The sequence below is a fragment of the Vipera berus genome (assembly GCF_964194415.1).
Source record: "Vipera berus genome assembly, chromosome: 3".
Lineage (NCBI taxonomy): Eukaryota > Metazoa > Chordata > Lepidosauria > Squamata > Viperidae > Vipera > Vipera berus.
Genome location: NC_138204.1, coordinates 153,516,317 through 153,540,070, shown reverse-complemented (window position 1 = coordinate 153,540,070; position 23,754 = coordinate 153,516,317). Strand labels below are relative to the sequence as shown.

Genomic DNA, 23,754 nt, shown 5'->3' with positions numbered 1-23,754 from the left:
TAAGGCCACACCTGGAATACTGCATCCAGTTTTGGTCACCACGATGTAAAAAAGATGTCGAGACTCTAGAAAGGGTACAGAGAAGAGCAACCAAGATGATTAGGGGGCTGGAGGCTAAAACATATAGGGAACGGTTGCTGGAATTGGGTATGTGCAGTTTAATGAAGAGAAGGGTGAGGGGTGACATGATAGCAGTGTTCCAATATCTCAGGGGCTACCACAAAGAAGAGGGAGTCAAGCTATTCTCCAAAGCACCTGAAAGCAGGACAAGAAGCAACGGATGGAAACTAGTCAAGGAGAGAAGCAACCTAGAACTAAGGAGAAACTTCCTGACAGTTAGAACAATTAACCAGTGGAACAACCTGCCTCCAGAGGTGGTGAATGCTCCAACACTGGAGGTTTTTAAGAAGAGACTGGACAGCCATTTGCCTGAAATGATATAGGGTTTCCTGCCTGAGCAGGGGGTTGGACTAGATGACCTCCAAGGTCCCTTCCAACTTTATATTATATTATATTATTATTATTCTCCAACTTTGTCCTACTATCTATATAAAACTGCCTCATTCAAAATTAAAAATGAATAAGGCACCGGTAGAAACCTGCACAAAATGTTTTCTGAACTACTCCTATAGCTTCCAAGAATGCCAAATAATTAAGATAATGCAGAAACTGGAATACATTTTTCCCACTGTTACTAAGTTATATATGCGGATAGCGGCTTTAGGAATCCTACTGTAAGCTTACTTAAAAATCAGAATCAAAATACAAATTATTCTGCTGATTTTGTTAACTCCATTTTAAATATGCACACCTATTTGTAAAATATAATTGTTAGCTCCATCTAAACAAAGTTCACTGTAAACATTTCAGCGACATCTTAAACAATAGTACACTTTGGTATAACTTGGTTTTTTGAATATAATTAGACTAGAAGGCCAATTTCCTTATAAAGGGCTGTTTGATTTCCAGACTGTTTAAACAAGAAATGTTCCACTTCATCCCCTGAAATATTTGATACGGTTAAATGCTTGTCAGTAATATTTTCACAATTTAGTTAATTTAATTGCAGCAGAATTATTTCTCAAACAGATCTACTTACATTTTTTCTTTTTATTAGGACTATAGTGTTTTAAGAACTCTGGATCAATTTTCGGGGGGGGGGACTTTAAAAATGTCTCAAAATACAATAAGCAAACAAAAGTGATATTTCTCACTCTTGACTCTCTCCCCTCCTATTCAATGTCTGCAGGAAATCACCGAGTGGAGTCATTTGCCAGTTTGAGTATGTAACATCAGCATATTTATAATAATGGATAAAGTAAAGCCAGACTGCTCACTAGAAATATTAATAACAAAATGTAAGCTAAAATACTCAGTACAAATAATAAAAAGCAAATGCTATTGATTGTGATCCTTGGGAAAAAAGGGGGCAATAAAAACACAGTGGTTAGATATTATTCGATGATACAAGGATAGGTTTAGAAGAACTAAAAGAAGCAGTTTTCTGACAGATAATCCTGGTGTAATTGTGTCTATCACAGACCTGGGCATTTTATGTCCTGCAGGCCACATCCAGCCTTTGGCTGTCTCCGTCCAGCCTGCAGGAGGTTACGGTAATTGGAAATTAGAAATCAAATGTAACTAAATGCGCTGCAAGGGAGCAGAAGAAGAATTTGAGTCGGGTCCAGCTCATGCTCTTTCATGGCGGCCAAGGAAGGGTGAGGACAGAAAGCCTCGCCCCTTGCCTGAACAGCTGAGGTAGCAGAGTTTGAGGACATCAAATCAGATTACATTGGTTCAGCCCTCCATAACAGTCACAGTTTCCCCTGTGGCCACTTGAGATAATTAACTGTCCACCCCCAGTCTATCAGGTCATGAAATGTCAGAAGGCCTGAACAACTACTCTTCTACAATAATTATATATTCTACACAACAAGTTTCCCCCAAACATTTTGAATCAAGATACAGTCATTCTGCACCCTAATACTTACTAACTTTAGATCCTTAGAGGAAAGCTTTGTAAACCACTGATTGTATTCCAGGGCAGCAACTATTGGTATTAAATCTCTAAGGGAAGAAAAAAAAGTCATATGTTGAAAGAAAAAATTCTAGACAGAAGTAATTTGGGAGGTTGAAGGAGCTTTTTTTAATGATCATTTTTCTCTTGCATTAATTCCTGAACCATAAGATGACCTGAGTTTTGGCATTTCATTCCTCCCTAAAACAAATGCCTGCTTAAGAAATGATTTCAGCAATCAAGTTAAAATGGGTTTTTTTCTTCATTTAATCTCATATACAGCATTTTAATCTGATAAATGGTTCCTTTTATAAGTTTTTCATTCAATTAGAATGAACATACGTTAAATGTTTCTATGCTGACCACAACAAAGCGAGGATTGGTTTCAAAGTTACTTTTTCATCACTATTGTTAACTGTAAATGGTCATTAAACAAGGCAGTCACTAAATGACTACCTGTAATATGTTTTAACATTTCACTAGCTCCTTTGAACAAGGAGCTATTTTTCTGATTATGTGAAAATCTCAGTGAGTTCCAATTAATTTCCAATTCAATTTTAAGTATTTAATTTCAATGAGCCCCTTTCTATAACAATATTATTTCTGACTGATAAAATACATATACTTAAACAGTCTTTTACATATGAACCAATAGTTCACAATCTGTAAAGATAGTAAGGATCCACACTGGAGGCTTTTAAGCTCTTGTTTAAGTCAGCTGTTTGAATCAAGGAGCAACTCCACCCCCTCCTTATAAAACTGCATTCTGTAAAGTATGAAGAGCTGCAACTAGAAGAAATACTGCTTCACCCAATGTATGAATGAAAGTATTTTCTACTCATGTATATCTCATCTCATAATTGCAAACTAATGAAAACCCTGAGCAAGATGAGCCCTTTGCAGCTGTTACAATCCTGCTGAACAAAAGGTTCTTCTGTTAGCACCCAATAAGATCAAAAGATTATTACTGAACAGATAATCTTTCACATTAGATGACTACCATACACTTTCATTTATTCAGGATCATAGTATTTACCTGTGGTCAAGATGGCTAAAGTCTTGCAAATTTAATTCCCTGGTATCTTGAGTCAGATAAATGGTATCAACATCCTAGTTAGATTAAAAAAAAAAATATAATACATTTTAGAGAAAAACTATTTAATTTCTTAGCACAAATTGCTTATATAATTGATAGGCTCTAATAAAGGCTTTTTTGTTTCTTTTTGCCTCAGTAACCACAAGTAAGATTTCCTAATCTTATTTCCATACTTACCCACTGCACTTCTTCCCTATACGGAGAGCCCAGCCAGTCACAAACGCATGCATACATTTGAGAAAAACCACCTAAAAACAAACAGGAAAAAAATTTCCACTAAGCATTTATCACTGTGGGGAATAATTCTTAAAACCGCTGATACACATATCCTGATGGTAAGTTGATTTTATTTCTCTTTGGCATGTACGCTATCCTCAAGCACAATATGCAACTAACTGAACCTACAGCACATTCCTCTATAATATACAGCAGGCAGGATACGGCATAAAAATAGCATCTTCCCACACTGCTCAAAATGGCTCTTCATTCTAACTACACCTTAGGACTAATTATGTTTTTCCTCAAAGTGAATCCTACACCATAAATAGAATTAAGCTTCCGTGTACTGGTGATGCCAGAAACTCCATATTTCAGCTGAAAAAACATACACACTCACCACATGGGCCTAATTCTCCTACAGTTTGACTGTCCCACAGAGTCTGCAGATTAGCCAGTCTGTCTGGGGGCTCCATAATTACTTTCTTCATTATTCTCCTAGAAGCCAGAAGTAAATGCATACATGAATTAGAACTCATCAAAATATAGTTTGCTATTTCGTACTTATGCACTTGAACTGCAAGCTTCCATTGGGATTGTGTCCCAGATCTGAAATTTGAAGGAATTATCCCTTAGCTAACATAAATGTTGGCATCTGATCCTTTAGAAAAACTATTTGACATTGTATATTTTTTGGCTATGATAAAATGAAACATCTAGTAATTAAGATTACACATAATGAACTCTTAAAATCTTCACTGAAACAGCACTGATATTTTTGAAAACTCAGTGCTTTCTAAACTGTGAACATCACCATCAGAAGCTGTCAAAGATGGTATTAACTGGTATCCTGCCAAAGAAGTTATTGTACTGGTATCCTGCAAAATAGCAGCTGTACAACTCAAGAATGTCAGTTGTTCCCTAGGTAGATGTTATCTCCTACTCCCAATATTAAGCCTATTAAGTTTTCATAAGGATTGTGCAGTGCTTTGGATTTGAAAGGAAAAAAATGCTTTGACTTGTACATAGTGTACATAGTACTTCCCACTACTTCTTCAAAGCAAACACCTTTTTTCCTGAAAAAAATGCTTAACTTATGAACAACAATACAATTCTGGGAAAAGATGCAGTTGCTTTAAAAAGTAGCCAACAGATATTACACAAGTGCCCCTCCATGCTACAAAACACCTTTTTCTATTTGAATCTAAAATTCTGCATAGTCTTTCTGTTCTACCATTTCAAGTGGTTTGAGTCAATACATCTAGTATATTATACCAAAGAATAACTTGCTCTATGTTGTCCACAGGGTACTACACTGGGTTGATAGAAAATGTATGGAAATCCATCCCATTCTATCTCCTTTGGATAAATTTAATAAATATTCTCAAAAATGTATTCAGAAATGTGGAGAAGACAAATCAGCATCACTGATGCACCCAAATACAACAGGTGAGAGAGAAAGAGAGAGAGAGAGATGGAGTCTATTTTGGTAAACATTTATACCAAGATGTACCTACACTGGAGACAGACCAGGGAATATTCTCCTAAGGCATGTTCCAATATGTGCCAACACTTCATGCACATCTTCAGAGGAAGTTAACTTCATAGAAATGTTGCACTTTTCAGTTTCTATAATCAGCTGCATAAAAAATGGGGGAGACGTGAGGTAAGCCTTTATATAATCTTTATAAAATCCTTAAAAATTACAAATCAACGGTGAGTAACAATGCATTCAAAATCAGTTAGAATCTATGCTCACCTGTCTGAAAGGAGGAAAGGCTGCTGACGCTTAACACAGGCAGCTTATATGATCTGCTCTGTCAAGCCAGAATCAGTTTTCTGCCCCACTCTAATCCATGGAAAAACTGCAGTTTAATAGCTCCTGATATTGTCAGGACATATAAATATGTGAATAAACTGGTTATGAAAAGATCTCTGATTTACACGTTCTGTAAGTGGCTTTTTCAACCTACAGCACTGGTTTTTTCTGAATCTTTTTTTTTTTACAACGGCAGACATCACAAAGGATCTGTGCATCTATATGCTTATTAGCCCTGTGCAGTACCTTGGATATGATTTTTAAAAAAGGGCTTTGGAACACACATGAGTATGAACTGAGCATCTGTCTGCTGCTCTTTAAAGCAGCTCTTTCCCCCCCTGGAATCACAAGATGGATCTCTTAGCTGCCATGTGAAAGGCTTAGCTGCTTTACAGATTCACAGACAGATATGATATTTTATGCTTTCAGTGCCAACCATAGTGTTGGAGTCTGTGAAGGGAGATTGTTGCAGCAAACCATCTCCATATATTTGAAAGAGTAAAATGTTCACAGATGAGCACTGCTAATACTTCGAAAATGGAACAAAATGGAGAAGAATGCAATGAACTCTTGGGTCATCCCAGGACAAAAGAAAATCTGGCAATCTCTCCCAAACCTTAGTATGGCCTCCCACTCCTAAAGAAGATGGAACAGGAAATGCTTCCCTATGAAGTAAATATTTCAGTAACACCCCTTCTGAAATTAAGAAATATTGGTAAGTAATCTGCTCTTATAGTTATCTCCAACTTATTCCATTAAACATGCAAGTTCATATCATCACAATAGTGCAAAATCAACTTAAACCAGGGATCTCCAAACTTGGCAACTTTAAGACTTGTGGACTTCAACTCCCATGGCTGGCTGGAGAATTCTGACTGAGGAATTCTGGAAGTTGAAGTCCACAGATCTTGGAGTTGAAATCCACAAGTCTTAAAGTTGCCAAGTTTGAAGAACCCTGAATGAAAAACAAAGGTATTACTTGATATCTTCTATTGATTAACTTCTTGCAATTTCTGCTTTTTAGTAGTGGTTTGTGAAGCCCTGGTTTACCTAGCTCATATGAACAGTAATAGTAAGCCACAGACAGTTAAGATCTAGAATGTTAAGAGTCTATCCAAATAAGTAAATTAAGAATTTATCGAAGCCTGGGGTTTGGGCACGAAACTATTCTTAAATATTATATCCCAATCATGCTTTTTACTGAGAAAAACATTTGTAGAAAATACGTATGCATAAAATAAGTTGCAGATAAACCAAATAAAAAACCATGGGCTGTTTAAAGAAAACTTTGCAAACAGCAGAATGGACTTCTGCTGCCTCCCTCTCTTTTTAATTATCATTTTAATATTTTTTACGTTTTACATTCACAGCATTTTGAATACCTCATTTGAACATGGAAACTACAACTACGTTCCAACTGGTCCTTATTTTTCTTGTGAAGGGAAGCATTACTTTTTGTATAACCAAAATCTAATTTGTTATATCTATATTGCAGAAATATGCAATTTCAGTTCCTATGAATATTCCTCTCAACATAATCCAGAAAATTTCTTTCATATCACTCATTTAGTTCATCTGAAGGACAAAGCTTTGTAGAAGAACCACCAAGATGATTAAAATATTCTGGCATTATGTAATTCTGTGTCTATTTGTAACTAAATATTCACCTGGCCTGGTTTATTGCAAGTGATTCCTTGGATTTCCAAGTAGCTGAAAGTTAATTCTAGCTGCAATTCAAAGAGAACAGAAAATTATTTTGAAATATCAAAACATGGATTAAAATACATACGGTATTAAACAAAGATTAGAGTACTGACCATATAACTTACATGTAATTGATTGTAATGGTTTGCCCTTTGAGCATCACTCACTTGAATGGCATAAAACATATACAAAACAACCCAGGTTTAAGGGGCTAAAATTTGAGACCTAGGTAACAGAGGAAGATGGCAGCAGAGATAATTAAGGAAAAATGTACATTTTAGAGTCTGTCTGCATAAATATATGCTCCATTCTATCACAATCTGTTTTGTTCACTATCAAGCTTCATCTTCCAAATAAGAATGAAACAATTAGGCAAGTTCACAAGAAAGCCAAGAAGTTTAGAAAAGTATTAGTTAATCAAGAAGGAAACCATAATCAAAGAATTTCAGCAATTGATGTGACTCAAGAATAACCCATCATCTGAGATCTCTTACAAAGGGTTTTCTTTGCCGTTCAGCGTAACAGACTATCTGCTACCCTCTTTTCAGCATGCTTGCCTTCTGTCCATCATTTTTATAACCGATTTGCCATAATTTTATTTCCCCTGACAGCACAAATGAAAACTTCATGTTTTTCATCAAATAAACAGTGTGTCCTTGCCTAATCAGAAAAGAAAAAGGAAAAATAGCCTTCTGCTGGCAATGAAAAATAAAAACACAGATGAAAAGGCAGAATCTGCAGTATTAATATGCTATTTTTGGGGTTTGGGCTTCTGATTGTAAACAATCTGATATGCGGGTAGTCCTCGACTTACACCCATAATTGAGCCCAAAATTTTTGTACCCAAGTGAGACATTTGTTAAGTGAATTTTGCCCATTATATGACCTTTCTTGCCACAGTTGTTAAATGAATCGCTGCACAGTTGTTAAATTAGTAACACAATTTTAGGTGAATCTAGTTTTCCCATTAACTTTGCTTGTCAGAAGGTCACAAAAGGTGATCATGTGATCCCAGGACACTACAACGGTCATAAAAATGAGTGAGCTCCCAAGCATCTTAATTTTAATCATGTGACCACTGGGATGCTGCAACGGTCGTAAGTGTGAAAAACACTCATAAATCACTTTTTTCAGTGCCGTTGTAACCTTGAACAGTCACTAAATAAACTGTGGTAAGTTGAGGACTACCTGTAATAAGATCCTCCTTACTGAATGCATTCAAATGGACAAGGGCTAACTTATAGCAGTACTTGATGGACTGGAGTAACAAGTGACCACACTTCATGTGAAGAATAAACTTATTTATTGCTTTGAATTAATTTGTATGCCATCAATTCACAGCAGCTAACATAAGTAAGTATATAAAACAAAGGACATGCTAGAATAGACAGAATGGAAATCTCTAACACTGGAAAACATCACTGCATAAGAAAGAAAAACAATTAAAGAGGCCAATCTAGTGGACAAGTAGGAACAAGAGACAGAGATGATGATCTGCACAGCTGGAACTCTGAAACATTTTTCAGGCTGAAAGAAGAAATAAGACTCTTGAGTATCTGGCAAAATAAAAGGAGAAGCTGCCAAACATGAGATTACAAATTAAATGAATAGCTGGTCTGAAAAATGTACTCAAATAGTGTTCTCATTGAAATTGAAGGCGTCAAATGGGGCACCACAAGATTCAGTGCTGCATCCCGTACAACATTTTTATTCATTGCCCAAAGAAGTAGAAGAAATGTTGATTAGATTTGCAGATGACACAAAATTAAATGGCTGGAAAATAAAAATAAAATTGAAAACCTGATCGGAGAAAGAGCCCTGGGAAAAAAATTAACAGAAATAAATACTAAGTTCCTTGCTTAGGAAACAGAAATAAAATGCTCAGGGCTGGGATTATGGCTAGGAAATCCTGGCTTAGTAATGAATGGTAGGTGAAAAAGATTTTGGAATAACAGTTATAATCAGCTGAAAATGATTCAGTGATGCTATGTGGCAGCAAAAAAAGGCTGCAACTTCAGAAGTAAACAAGAAGAATAAAATTTCTACTTTATTGTGCATGGTTTATCTAGAAGAGGGAAACAAGGATTACGAGGGACTAAAAAGCAAAGTCATATGAAGAGAGATTGAAGGAATTTGGAATGTTTAATCTTCAGAAGAGAAGTTGAGGAGATATAATACCATTATTCAACTATTCTTTCAATAATTGAAACAGAGACAGTTAAGTGAATTTTGCCTCATTTTATGACCTTTCTTGCCACAGTTGTTAAGTGAATCACTGCAGTTGTTAAGTTACTAACACAGTTGTTAAGTAAATCTGGCTTCCCCATTGAGTTTGCTTGTCAAGAGGTTGCAAAAGGTGATCACATGGCCCCAGGACACTGTAAGCATCATAAATATGAGTCAGCTGCCAAGCATCTAAATTTTTATTAGGTGACCATGAGGATGCTGCAACAGTTGTAAGTGTGAAAAACAGTCATAAATCACTTTTTTCAGTGCTGTTGTAACTTGGTCAGTGAATGAGCTGTTGTAAGTTGAGGATTACCTGTAATAAGATCCTCCTTACTGAACGCAATCAAATGGACAACCCACTAATTCAAAACATTCACACCTTCGACACTGCAACAAGAAGAAATTCTTCTGTATCTGAATAGAAATTTGCTGCAAGTCATTTTTCTAAAAGATTATTCTGTGTTAATCATGGTTTTCTATGGAGCTCAGTTCCCCCCCCCCTCAGGATTCACTACTTTACAGATTTTAAATTTCCAAATATATTTTTAAAGTTCAATATATCTTCTTATTTCCTAATGTGGAACATTTAATTTGGCATGTTTGCCACAATTCAAACTTTGGTAATGTTAGTCCACTACAGCTGACTCTGACTAATGTTTCTAAATATGGTGCATATAATTAAGAAAGGGAAAATCAAGTGCCTCTCCTATTTCATTTTGTTAGTCTTTCCGAAGTAGTTGTTGCCAAAACAAAAAACAGGGACGTATGCCAGTAACATGTTAGCCAGAGTCCACAGAGTGCCCGAGTGCATTGGTCATATGACCAACTTGATTTTACAATGGTTTTTGTAGCAATCTTTAACTGAACTCCATGATTGTTAAGTGAATCAATGGATTGCTATGGGTGCAGTTTGGCTGAAAACTAGAAGTGAATTTTTGGTAAAAACCATCATAAAACATGGTCAGATGACCATGGGATGCTGCAAATAGCTATAAATGCAGCTGTTACCAAACATCCAAAGTTCAGTTATGTCACCACAAAGGGGGCCTGACCACCTGAACTTCAAATACAGGTCATAAGTCCCCTTTTGGGGGGTCAGCAGTCACTAAGTGATTAGTTGTAGGTTGAGGCCTACTTGTATATAACAAACTACATAACATTGCTTTACACCACTCATTTTCAAGTTCTAAATAGAACCACTTCTAGAAAAATGAGAAATCAACAATGTTGTAGGTCAACCGCCATTTCCTTACTCCCACTAGTGAAAAATCCATCCCTGGCAAATTCTACAATGAATTGCCATTATTATCCTGTTATGGGAATATGGAGCAGAATGAGGCTAGAAAGATATTGGCAAACTCAGTCTTCATAGTGAAAATGGCAGTAAGATTAGACCAGGAAGTAATACTACTGAAATCAGCATTGTGCCCCAATGTTTATATTCAGACCTGCTAAAGCCCGCAAGACAAAGGAACTAACAAGTTCTGGCCAGCAGAATCAAAATTATTTCAGAATCAGTTTCCTTCACGCCCTGTAGAATAATACATCTCCAAACTCCACTGCAGATTATTTCAAAGAATTTTGTTTGGATAAGTCTGTCAACTCTGAATACCACCATGGTGGCCATTATAAAGAGAAGCTCAATTATAACTTATGTCTCAAGAATTCTGCAGAGACATAACGCTAATTAGTGAAGCTACTTAAAATATTGATATATGTAAATGAACAAGAGGGTTTTTCATTTAAGAATCAAGCAAGGGGGATAATCCAGCCATATGATCTGAAATAGTCGTTACATAAATTTTTATACAACTATTTGTTAATTGTCCCAGAAGGCTACTATAATAAAAACTGATTTCTACTCATTTGGATTTTATATAGTTGCAAAGCAGTAGTCTGAATGTTCCTTTATTAGTTTCTAGGATGGATTCCCAGGAGGGAGGGAAGAGTTAAGTGGCAACAGTCTCAGGCAACTCAGTCTCAATCTTATGTGTGAGACAAAGAGGATGAAGACAGCTCCTCCCTAATAGTTCACACAGTATATAGTAGATGCAGATAGCAGAGTTTAGAAAGATTTTGTTTGTAGGTCTTAATAAAGAACTCAGTTTGGAAGTATCACCATGTGTCATTCTTGCTTCATATTATCAACAACTTAGAACTTAAGAAAAATTGTGAAGTTATTATCTTTCAGACACATGGATGGATACCTTCACAAAATTTCACATTCAACAGGAAGAAAAGGTAAAGTGTGCCCCTATACGTCCACGAAGACTGCATACATTTGTTCCAATTCTAATAGTTTAAACAACTTAGAAAAAAGAGGAAAGAATGCACAGCATTTTCTCTTAGATGTGTTCTATTAACTATTCTCAATCACCTTATTAAATTCCAAGACTATGACCAAAATATTATCTTACAAATAAGTGAAATTTGCTAGATTACAGGAAAAAAGTGGTAAAATTCAGCCTTACCTTGGTAGGAATACGGGAAGTTAACAGAAAGGCCCGACATGATGTTAGCACCTGCAAAATAAATAACAAATGTTTATCTTTGTAAAAAAAAATCCTGAAACATTTACATTCAGAAATGTTTTCATGCTGTAATTTCCTAATAGCTACATACAGACAAATCTATAGGAGTTTTGTAATTCTATTTATATTCCCTTGGTATCCCCTGAATGTAAACAAATAGTTTGCATAAAATTATAGAACTGGAAGAATTTATTTTGTCAAAACAGCTTGTACTGATTCTTCCAAGAGCCTTATCATATTGCAGGTTCACACTCAAGTTATGAGCAATTACACATCTCCTACTTACAAATCAGAATATGAAGCCAGGTTGATCCTTTTGTGTTTTGGGATCTTGGTGTTCATATAGTGTACATGAAAACTACTAAAAAGCTGAATTTTAGTGGAAGGTTGGTTTAAAGCTCAACCATCCCTGCTGGTTGGCATAATTTTGTACTTTGCATGGAATAAAAAACAGCTAAGACTGCATGAGGCATTTCTTCTCTATTATGTTTTTGGGTAGATGTTAAGATATTTAAATTTAGTAGCTGGAGCAGTGGAGTATTTTATTTATTTTATTTTTATTTTAATCCCATTTATATCCTGCCCTTCTCCAAAGACTCAGGGCGGCTTACAATTTAAGCACAAACCAATGTGCTTAGCAATAGCCTTCATTCTATGTATATGCCTGCTTATTAGGGCTTTCGCCCCCCCCCCCAAGTGGCATTATTACAAAGTCAGCTTAATTGCCCCCAACAATCTGGGTCCTCATTTTACCTACCTCCGAAGGATGGAAGGCTGAGTCAACCTTGAGCCTGGTGGGATGCGAACCTGCACTAATTGCAGGCAGCTGGGGTTACGTAAGGAGGCATTAGCCCACTGCAGTGACCCAGAACACACAGTTATAGTTGATTGGCTTGAGCGTGCTGGCTCCTGCATGAGGCAATCTGCGCTGTGACTGGTTGCTATGGATGTGGAGGGAGAGTTTCCCTTTCCCCCCCCCCCTTGCCATTTTCTTCTGGATGCCCTGTATGCTCTGTGATTTTACCTCATGATGCTCCTGTTTGCCTGACTATCTTGTTTGCTGTAAATAGAGATGTAAAATATGTTTATTTATATAAAACGGCAAGTTCGTGTTAGTGTCTCTGACTTCATTTGGATACCAGCTGTGCAGTTCTTTTACAGTATATATTAGTAGTCTGTATTAGAGCAGAGAGCAGAGGGAGTCATTCCTATGTACATCTTATCCACAAAAATTATGGAACCAATAAAGGTGCTAAGTTGCATAGCAAACAGCCATATAATTTTCAAGGTTTCCAGAGATGCTACTCCTCAGATAACTGGATATAAGACCTATGTAAGTTCAGCTCTAGGTAACAGATGAGTTTGCAACTACTGTACTGACCTTCCTGTTATGTAGTAGCTTCCTTGCTTGAGCTGCTGAACACCCTGGTTGGACTGGCAGTGGAGTTTCCCAAACTTACAGTATTGGGAGACAAACAGCTTTGTGAACATCATTGTAACCAAGGACCTGAACCAAGTCACCAAGGATCTAACATACAGTATGGGCCACATGTTGGATTTGTTTTTTCTTATGGGGCAGTGATGACATGATCTGGACTTGAGGGATATTTAGATTAGAATTTAACTATTGAAAGTCAGTGGAATATCCCTTTCTCGTCCAACTTTAAACTCCAAGGAAATAATTAATTTTATTCTTGGGGGTGATGAATGTCACACAAATCCATGTATCATTTTCAAGATCAGGACCCTGTAAAGTTTGAAAACCCCAACCTAAATCAAAGGATGCTATCAGAAATGTTATCCCAGCCTATGATGTTACATGCTGCAGAACAATCCGTAACAAAAGCTAAGAGAATTGGACAAATAACATGATGAAATATCAGATAAAACCTCAAAATATTAGGGACAGAAAGAGCAAAAGGGATGAAGATTTAGTTTAAGTTTGTAACCGCCCTGTGGGCTGCCAGACCTAAATGGGAACTGAGAAGGAATGACAGCCTTTTATTTAATCTGTAATTACTGTCTGTTATATTCATGCCATTCTGTTGACTGTTTTACCTTTTAATTGTAACAACTTTGAAGACTATGTGGGAAAAAGAATCCCACAAATGAAAATACTTGAAATAGATACAAAGTTATAGAACATGCTGAGGAGAAAGTTTATATTCACAAGGGAGAAAATGGTCATTCTGGTGCCCTGTTTTCACATATCATTGCTGCAAGGGTAGAAGTGAAGAACAAATCCTTTCTGTATGAGCCATTGTACAACAACAACAACAACTTCATGATTCTTCAATGAAACTGACTGCCAACTACTCCATACAAAGAGAAATATATCATTTACTGTATTGTTACACTATAATAGCATTTTGGACATTTGTTTTCCTAACACATCTTGGAGGCATTACAGTGGGCAAAGGTGAACTGCTGAATTCACTAAAATGACAAGATACCCAACGACATCAAAAAGCAGAATACCATACATTTGCTTTCTTGTGTACTTGTGGCTGACTCCTCTAAAAAGTAGAATGATGAACTATTTTTGGTGCGATCAAATAGCACTATCATGTTTTTATCATTAACTTTGTCTTATTTTCCTCAACTGGCAAAGAATAAGTATGAACAGTTATTGAGCTATGTATACTTTTTTTCCTCCACTTTGGCCCTACTTCTCTCCACTTTGGCCCTACTTCTCTCTTTAACATAACATTTAACATAAAATATTGCCTGCAGGTACATCTTAATGAAAGTTGTTGTTTTTGGTACAATGAAATTAAAGTGAGGGAATTGGTGGAAAGTTTTCTGAACATAGGAAATTATGAAATTTTAAGAAGTACAGAAAGATAGTATGTAGTATATGGTCTGAATGAATGTGAAAAGAATATATGTAACTTAGCATTCAATTTATCTCCCTATAAAATTCAAAGATCCCTATACAATATTCTCCCTGTATCAATGCCCTGCCTAGAGTCAGAAATCACTGGAGAGGGGAAACCTTTACCTTTTATCAGATTTATAGGTGTTTATTGTACTTTATTATTTCAACTTTGAGATTGTCTAACCCCAGAGAAATTCTGGATGGCTGACAGATAAAAATCAAAAGAAAGCAAAACATACTGAGACAAAAAGAGAACTGACTTGCTTCAGAATTAACTTGAAAGAAATCCATCTCATTTGATATGTATATAAAGATGAAATAAGTAGCCATTAATAGGCCATGATATTTAATGAACATTCACTTATAGCTTTTACCAATCAAGGTATCTATAAAATTGAATAAAAATATTGGAGAACTTGGGAGTATTTTTTTTTATTCATGTATGTCAATCAAGGGTTTTTACAGTTTATAGAAAGAGGATAAACTAATGTCCTGCTGTCATATTTATTGCAAAAATTCCAAAGCAATAAAAACTCCTGATTAAAGCATTACATTTATCCTATTACTTATATTCTGAACCCCATTATTGGTAGAAACTGTTATTGTTTTATCATTTGAATCCATTGAATCCAATAATTTAGTTGACATCTGTCCATTTCTCCTTGGCACATAACCAAAATGCTAAATATACTAAAGCATTGTCTAGACTAAGGATTTGCCTTCGTATCTGCTATTAGGACAACTGTATAGATTTGCACTATAGCATACAAGCATATAAGTGTCACTGGCATTGGTACCAATCTTCACTCAATCAGGACAAGTTATGTCACATTAGAATGAGACAATGAAATTATGCTACTTAAAATAGAGCCTATTTTCAAATTAACAACTTTTCTTGAATGAGTTTAGAATTAAGGTGACATCTTAGTAACAAGGAACTCTACAAATATAATACATATTTACTTGGTGTACAGAGTTCAGTCCCTATAATGTGAGTAATAAGAAAATTTAGGCATAGTGCACCTTTCTCCACTCTAGTGCCTTCTAGATATATGATTACAACTGCCAAGATATCAGAATCAAAGCAAACTTTGGGGAATATGACAGACTGAGTTGATCTCACACAAAAAAACCCAAAAAATCACCAATGTTATTCTAATCAGATTTGCAACTGTTCCAGCAATTTAGCTGATACTGCTTCAATTCAAAGTAGACTATCAATCTGTAGGCAGCAATACAATAACTCTCAATTATTACCACTCTCCAATAATCTGTAGATGAATTAGTGATTTTACAGAACACCAGGTTTGAGTCCCAACATTTTTATTTTGAAATTTATATTCAATATTGTCTTGATTGTTCTGTGAGGGTAAAGGAAAATAGAACAGTCTTTCCAATGATACAATTCTCTGAATATCTTATTAAATTAAATGGATTAAGAAAATTATGTTTGCCTTACAGGAAGAGGTTAGAGAAGTGATAATAATTCAACCTAGCCCTCTAGAGGTCCTGATTCTAGAGGATTGTGAAACCATTAAAATAAGGAACTTCTAGATCTTTGGAAAACATTATCCTTCTTACATCCCAGACTTCTGAAGGAGCTGACAGATGTTATCTCAGAACCGTTATATCATATCTTTAAAAAAATCTTGGAGCCCTGGGAAACTACCAGAGGATTGGTGAAGAGCTGATGTGGTTCCCATCTTCAAAAAAGGGGAAAAAAACAACAGACCCAGGAAACTACAGACCAATCAGCCTGATATCAATACCTGGAAAGATACTGGGGAAAAATAATAAAAAAAAGATCTGTGAACATCTAGGAACAAAGTTATAACTAGTAGCCAGCACGGGTTTGTTAAAAACAGATCATGCCAAACCAATCTTATTTCATTCGTTACAAAGTGACTAAATTAGTAGACCAGCGAAAAGCTGTGGACATGGTATAATAATAATAATAATAATAATAATAATAATAATAATAATAATAATAATAAGAAGAAGAAGAAGAAGAAGAAGAAGAAGAAGAAGAAGAAGAAGAAGAAGAAGAAGAAGAAGAAGAAGAAGAAGAAGAAGAAGAAGAAGAAGAAGAAGAAGTTGGAAGGGACCTTGGAGGTCATCTAGTCCAACCCCCTGCTCAGGCAGGAAACCCTATACCATTTCAGGCAAATGGCTGTCCAGTCTCTTCTTAAAAACCTCCAGTGTTGGAGCATTCACCACCTCTGGAGGCAGGTTGTTCCACTGGTTAATTGTTCTAACTGTCAGGAAGTTTCTCCTTAGTTCTAGGTTGCTTCTCTCCTTGACTAGTTTCCATCCATTGCTTCTTGTCCTTCAGGTGCTTTGGAGAATAGCTTGACTCCCTCTTCTTTGTGGCAGCCCCTGAGATATTGGAACACTGCTATCATGTCACCCCTCACTCTTCTCTTCGTTAAACTACACGTACCCAATTCCAGCAACCGTTCCCTATATGTTTTAGCCTCCAGTCCCCCAATCATCTTTGTTGCTCTTCTCTGTACCCTTTCTAGAGTATCGACATCTTTTTTACATCGTGGTGATGTATATGGACCTGCAGATGCTGTTGGACAAAATTTCCTATATTCCTCATTATTGGCTATGCTGGTAAGGACTGATAGGAAATGAAGTTCAACAAGATCCACACATTGCCCTTACCTGTCCTAGAAATAAAGTTAAGAATAGCAACCTATACTGTAACATTAATTAAATAGCAATTCTGCCTCCATTTGTCTCTCTCTCTTCCCATATATATTTGTATCCATATATGTTTGCATATAGCTAGATATTATCAATAACCTTCTCTTTAAGAAAGCATCATAAATAATTGGTCTGAACACTTTCTTGCTTTGCTTTCAGAATCTTAATTTGAAACTGCATAAGTTGAAACCATAATTATGTTTCTTATAGAGCAAACAAATTTTGCCCATGGTCTTGCAGACAACTATGATAGATTTACATTTTTTTCCAGGGCAAGTTGGTCAACCTTCCTTCTAAATTAAAATAAATTAACGAATAGTTGATAGCTTTTCCAGCAAGTCTGAGTACTCTCAACATACTATATGCTATTTTATTTCCACACAAAAACGAACATGACAATAGCTATTGCTTGCTCAGTACTTTTCTTTTATTCCTTATTAGTGTCTGATTAAATATGTCAGTTTCAATATTTTACAAAGCACAGCACTGTCTGAGTTGCATACATGCTGAGTTTTAAATATACAGCAAACACGGAACTAGGTTTTACTTTTCTTAAAAATGAAAACAAAATGTTCAAAAAAGGATGGATTTATTAAATAATAAGGTTATCCACATTTTTTTCTGACATCTTCATAAAAATGGGTATAAAATGATTAACCACATTTACCAGTTCTGAATATGTAAATTGTGCATTTAGTCAGGGAACCATGAATCTGTAACTGATTGAGAATAATCAACAGATATAATCCACCACTTCCAGACCACCCTGAACAGAGTATATATCCTACTTTTATAATCTCATAGGAATTACGGTAGATAAATTTAATATTTTTCTAAAAGCTGTCCTCAGATCCATGTTTTACTTCTTTGCTTTACAGACTAGCTCAACAATAAGGAAAGTGCTACATTAATACTTGAAGAGCATACTTTCCTACTTCAGTGTAAGAATTTAATGAACGGACATGGGAAAGTTATATCAACTTCAGACATAATTCTCCACTCCAAGCACAACTCATTGTTACAGCAAGGAATGTAATAAAAATCTAACATTCCTTACTTATTACTGTTTTCAGAGGAACAATCCTTAACAAGAAAACACAAAAAAGCAATTGGTTCCATGAAAAAGTGTCTCTACAATGTCTAGTAGTGCTAGACATTGTACTCTAATTGTTTATTTATAGTAGCTGCACACAACCCAGCAAGATTATTTTTCTGGCACACACCCACACAACATACACAGACACACACACAAACACACACAAAACAAATTTATATGGCCACCCGCCTCATTGACTTTCTGCTGGCGTACCACACCCACCCACCCACACCTGTAGGCAACACAAATATCAGATATAAATCTAACTAGCTGATTAATAATGGGTTAACAGACTGTGCACAAAAAGCTCAGTTATACAGTTTTCCTCTGGCTTGTTCCAATAGTTTCCTCTATTTTTCATTTAAATCATCCACAATCAAAATAACTCATTTCCCAGACAAACCAGGCATGATGGTCAAGGAAGCTTATCCTTAATATTAAAATAAAGGTGTCACACTAATCGTTGTAAGCATGGTAAATAAACAAAGAATATGTTTGTATGATTAGTTTTCCCAAATACAATGACCTGCAATCAAAGAACTTCCTTGACAAAATGCTTCCAAGAAAATACTGGGGATTTCCTAGGTTGTTTTACAGCTATAGCCTCTAATACTAAACTGAAGATTATTCTAAAAAGTCCCTAAATATTTAAAGTTTGTCATACACAATTAAAGACTGAATTCATAAAGTGGTCTTCTAATCTTGGGCTCTTTTCATGACTCATAAAATCTGGGCCACAAATGATTTCATCTTCCTAAGAACTCATAAACTATTCTGAAGTATGTCCAGCCAGCATATCTCCTGAATTAAATCTATATATCATGGGAACAATGATACCAAAATATTGAAAAACCATGCAACTTCAAAGAAAGAGAAATATGGAGGGGAGGGGAGACAGACGGGGGTGGGGGGACAGCATTCAGTCCTATACCTCTGATGCTAGCCCCCTGTTCCTATAACCACTGGCAAAAAAGGTCACAAAGGCTCTACACCTGGTCATAAATGAGAGCTGGTTGCCAAGTGCCTGAATTGTGACTATGTGACTATGAGGGTGTTGCAATAGTTGTAAATGTGAGTACAGGTCATAAAGCATTTTTTTCTGAGGCCATCATAACCTCAAACCATTGTTAAACAAATAGACACAAGTTGAGGATATCTCTATATAAGTAAGAAATGTTTTCCTAGTTTAAATCAAGAATTTCAAAATAAAGATCTCTAACAATGAGCACCACAGACTGATGGTTCGGTCAGCAGTAACAGTGTTGATTATTGCTTAGTAATAAAAATAAACACATGGGACAACAGGATTAGCAGAACTAGCCATCTATTTAATTAAATTTGAATCATGACTGACTTGTCTCACAGATTTCAACAAAACCTATGTTGAATTCAGTTCGGATACATCCCAGTATCATTAGTTAGTTTAATAAAAGGTCTTGCAAAGAGGTTTGGGTAGCCTATGGCTTATAGTAAAAGCTTGGTAAATTTATCATTTAAAAATGGTAAAAGAAAGTGCTTAGTGGGGATTTAGAAAAGCAAATAGGTTGATTCTCTGAACATCAGTAACATTCAAAAAGTAAAAGCAGGAACAGATGAAAGCTCTATTGAATATTTCATTATGATATGGCTGTAGCTTGAAGGAATATCAGGCTTCAAACACAAAATGTATGTATGTATGTATGTATGTATGTATGTATGTATGTATGTATGTATGTATGTATTTCATTTATTCATTCATTTGATTTGTATGCCACCAATCTCACCTAGAAATTTTCTTCCTCTGTACACAGCATTGATAAAATTAATTATTTCTGGATCAGAATATATCACTTTTTGAGCAAAGCCAATATTCTGAAAAGAAACTTCAAAACCAAAAATCAGCTTTCTTGAATTTTGGCACTGAGTACAGCTGCTAAATTTGATAAATACATGGGAGAAGATTCTTTTTTTTTTTTTGCAAATCCAGGTAAGGCCCTGACATAACCTATTTTGCATTCTTTAACTTCATACTGTCCCCAAAAATATAAAAATAATTTCACAAGAAATATAAACTACTAACCAGGAAGCTATTTATACAAAGAGATGAGATTATTCTATGGATCTTTTTCAGGCTTAGCAGTACAGGTCCATGCTTGTTTTTTGAAAGTGCAGCCTACTAAAAAAGGGAAAACGAAGATGAAAACTTCACTTTAGAAAATGGCTAGAATTTTAAATGCTAACCAGCTCGAAAAACTTTTTTGATTTTATTCTGCACCATCCCACCGATTAGATTTGCGGGGGAAAGAAAACAAAATGTATTTCAAACCCTAAAATGAAAGTAGAAATCTTATCTGTCTGTCTGTCTATGAAAATGAAGTATCAATTATGGAAAGTACCCGTATATACTTGAGTATAAGCCGAATTTTTCAGCCCACTTTTTGGGCTGAAAAATTCCACTTCGGCTTATACTCCAGTCAACAAAAAAACTTACCGAGGACTTGTGCGCGGCCGAGGCTTTGGTGCTTCTGGGATCGCGCGCACCTCTCCCAAGCCACCGCCGTCCGGAGACCTGCCGACGTTTGGGGAGGTTTGGGGAGGTGCGCGCCTCCCCAAACCTCCCCAAACGTCGGCAGGTCTCCGGACCTCCGCGCCCTGCCTGCCTGCTTCTTTCCACAGCGGAAAGAAGCAGGCAGGCAGGGCGCGGAGGTCCGGAGACCTGCCGACGTTTGGGGAGGTGCCCAAACCGCAGTGGAAAGAAGCAGGCAGGCAGGGCGCGGAGGTCCGGAGACCTGCCGACGTTTGGGGAGGTTTGGGGAGGTGCGCGCGCACCTCCCCAAACTTCGGCAGGTCTCCGGACGGCGGCGGCTTGGGAGAGGTGCGCGCGATCCTGGAAGCACCGAAGCCTCGGCCGCGCGCAAGTCCTCGGTAAGCTCCGGGCGGTCACTTGCTTCGCGTCTCCTGAGGGAAGGGGGAGCGAATGGAGCGGGCGTGTTTCCTCGCCTGCTGGGTGCCGCGATTTGCCCAGGGAACGCGCGGGCCCCGAATGGCAGCGTGGAGCGAGGAAGCGGACAGCCAGGGCTTCCCCGAGAGCCGCGGCCACACAGGGTATTCCTGTGTATTCAGGCTTGCAAAATGGCGGATCGAGCCTCTGCTGGCGGCAGAGGCTTGTAGAGCGCGGATCCAGCCTCCGCCGGTGGCGGAGGCTTGCAGAACGGCGGATCGGCTTATACTCGAGTCAATAACTTTTTTCAGTTTTTGGGGGTGAAATTGGGGGTCTCGGCTTATACTCAAGTCGGCTTATACTCAAGTATATACGGTATTTGAGAAAACAGGGATTTTCAATAGTTTTGTCTGACTCAGGATCACTGTATATCTTCATTTGCTTTCCAGGACAAGCATACACACTTGCAATTCTATTCATAATATAGCAGCTAAACATTAGACTCTTTCTATATTGCCTGCATTGTTGTGTTCTCAGTTGATAATTCACAGGACATGTTTATCTACTCCCACAAATTACTGTATTTCATGACTCCCCAACCTCAATCAGTTCCATTATTTCTTTTAAAAATGGTCATATTTTGTGATGCATCCTGATCCTAAAGGAGATTGTGTCTTGCAAAACTGTTCCCTAAACTGATATTCTGAACTACTTTTCAGATTATCACATGCTGTCCTCTGAACTACTCTTAGAATTAGAATCAGAATAGAGCTGGAAGGAACCTTAGAGGTCTTCTAGTCCAGCCCTCTGCTCAAGCAGGAGAACCCATACCCTCCCAAACAAGTGGTTGTCCAGTCTCTTCTTAAAAACCTCCAGTGATGGAGTGCCCACGATTTCTGGAGCAAGCTGTTCCACTGGTTAATTGTCCTCCCTGTTAGGAAGTTTCTCCTTAATTCCAGGTTGCTTCTCTCCTTGATTAGTTTCCATCCGTTATTTATTGTCTTGCATCAGCATTTTTCTGCCTGAATACTGCAAGGAATTCAGTTATGGCTTGGACATTTGCAAACTAGATGGGCATGGCAGAACAATGTTTAATTAAAATTTGTGTAGGAATTGGCAATGTGGCACTTAGTAGTGCTTCCAAAGCCCATAGATGGCATCAGTGGGGACTGCACACTATCACTCTCTTTCTCTTCCTCCCCACCCACCCCAATATATTCAAAATCCCGAAGAATCACAAATCTTACAAGATTTCAGATACGAATCTCAAAACCTCAAAGATCTGATAATCGCTGCCATTTACAAGTATTACTGATTTGGGGAGGCAGCTATGTCATCTTACAATGTGAACTAGAGCTACAAGCAGGATTCTCAGCAACTGAACAGTTGTTTCAGCATCTTATCCAGTCTTATCCAGGATGACAACGAAGATGGCTTATAGGGAAGAGGTGAAGGCTCTGGTGGACTGGTGCAATAAAAGTAACCTGGTTCCAAATGTTGATAAAACAAAGGAGATCATTGTAGATTTTAGAAAGAGCCGGCATAGTCGTACTCCACTCAGTATCAAGGATACAGCTGTAGAGGTGGTCAACAGAGTTAAATATCTGGGGATGCAGATAACTAACAATCTGAGTTAGTCTCTCCACACGTCATCCTTAGTGAAGCGTGCAAATCAGCATCTGCATTTCCTGCATCGGATGAGGAGAGCACATCTTTCTCCTTCTGTCCTGGCCATTTTGTAGAGGCACAATTTTATCAAACTGCATCACTTTCTGGTTTGGTTGCAGCAGTGCCTCAGATAGAAAGTCCATAGAGCAGTGATGACTGAGTGCCCAAACTGCAACCCAAAACCCACTTATGTATCGTCAGGTGCCAGGTGGGCGTGGCCCATTGGGTGGGTGTGGCTGCGGTGGTAACGGCAGACTGGGTGGGACTAAAAAGTTCAATCAATCAATTCCAACTTTGCAAGATCTTTTTTTTCCCAGAAGTTGAAATTGATTGATTGATCGAACCTTTTTTTTTCCTTCACACGGTGGCGAAGGCCTAAAGCGAAAAGGTTTTATAAAACTCAGCTGAAGGTCTAGGACTGGGGCGATGGTGCGCGTGCCCACAGAGAGGGTTTTGCGTGCCACCTGTAGCACGGGTGCCATAGGTTCGCCACCACGGCCATAGAGAGTAGTAAGGACAGCCAAGAAGATCATAGGAAGCTCGTTTCCTGGTATTCAGGATGCTGCTTATAAGCACTATGTGCTTAGAGCTCAAAACATTGCTAGAGACCCCACACACCCACTTTATAGTCTGTTGCTTCCCTCTGAGAGGAGGTTTCGAAGTATTTCTAGCAGGACTACTTGATTCTGTAATAACTTTGTTCCCTATGCCATCTGTCTGGTAAACTCACACGATTCATTTTTCTCGCCGTGCACATGTATATATAATATGAACTAGACTGTTGTTTCTCTGTGTCATATATGTGGGTGTATTTATTTTTGACATATTTATGTAGTGTATATTGGAAGTGGTGACCCTTTGAGAGCTATAT

The 23,754-nt window shown here is 37.3% G+C and overlaps 1 protein-coding gene across 3 annotated transcripts in view; it reads right to left on the bottom strand.

Annotated features, from left to right (window-relative positions):
* The window catches only part of CARMIL1 (capping protein regulator and myosin 1 linker 1), a 136,567-nt gene that overhangs the window by 60,904 nt on the left and 51,909 nt on the right, over positions 1–23,754 (bottom strand). For 2 of the 3 annotated variants that reach the window (XM_081324419.1, XM_081324418.1), the window contains exons 3-9: positions 11,553–11,603; positions 6,816–6,875; positions 4,847–4,968; positions 3,730–3,827; positions 3,291–3,361; positions 3,054–3,127; positions 1,992–2,067 (exon numbers count right to left, since the gene is read on the bottom strand). In XM_081324419.1, the coding sequence (XP_081180545.1) occupies positions 1,992–2,067; positions 3,054–3,127; positions 3,291–3,361; positions 3,730–3,827; positions 4,847–4,968; positions 6,816–6,875; positions 11,553–11,603 (552 nt within the window). The remainder of the gene's footprint in view (positions 1–1,991; positions 2,068–3,053; positions 3,128–3,290; positions 3,362–3,729; positions 3,828–4,846; positions 4,969–6,815; positions 6,876–11,552; positions 11,604–23,754) is intronic. The other variant, XM_081324420.1, reaches the window with a different exon arrangement.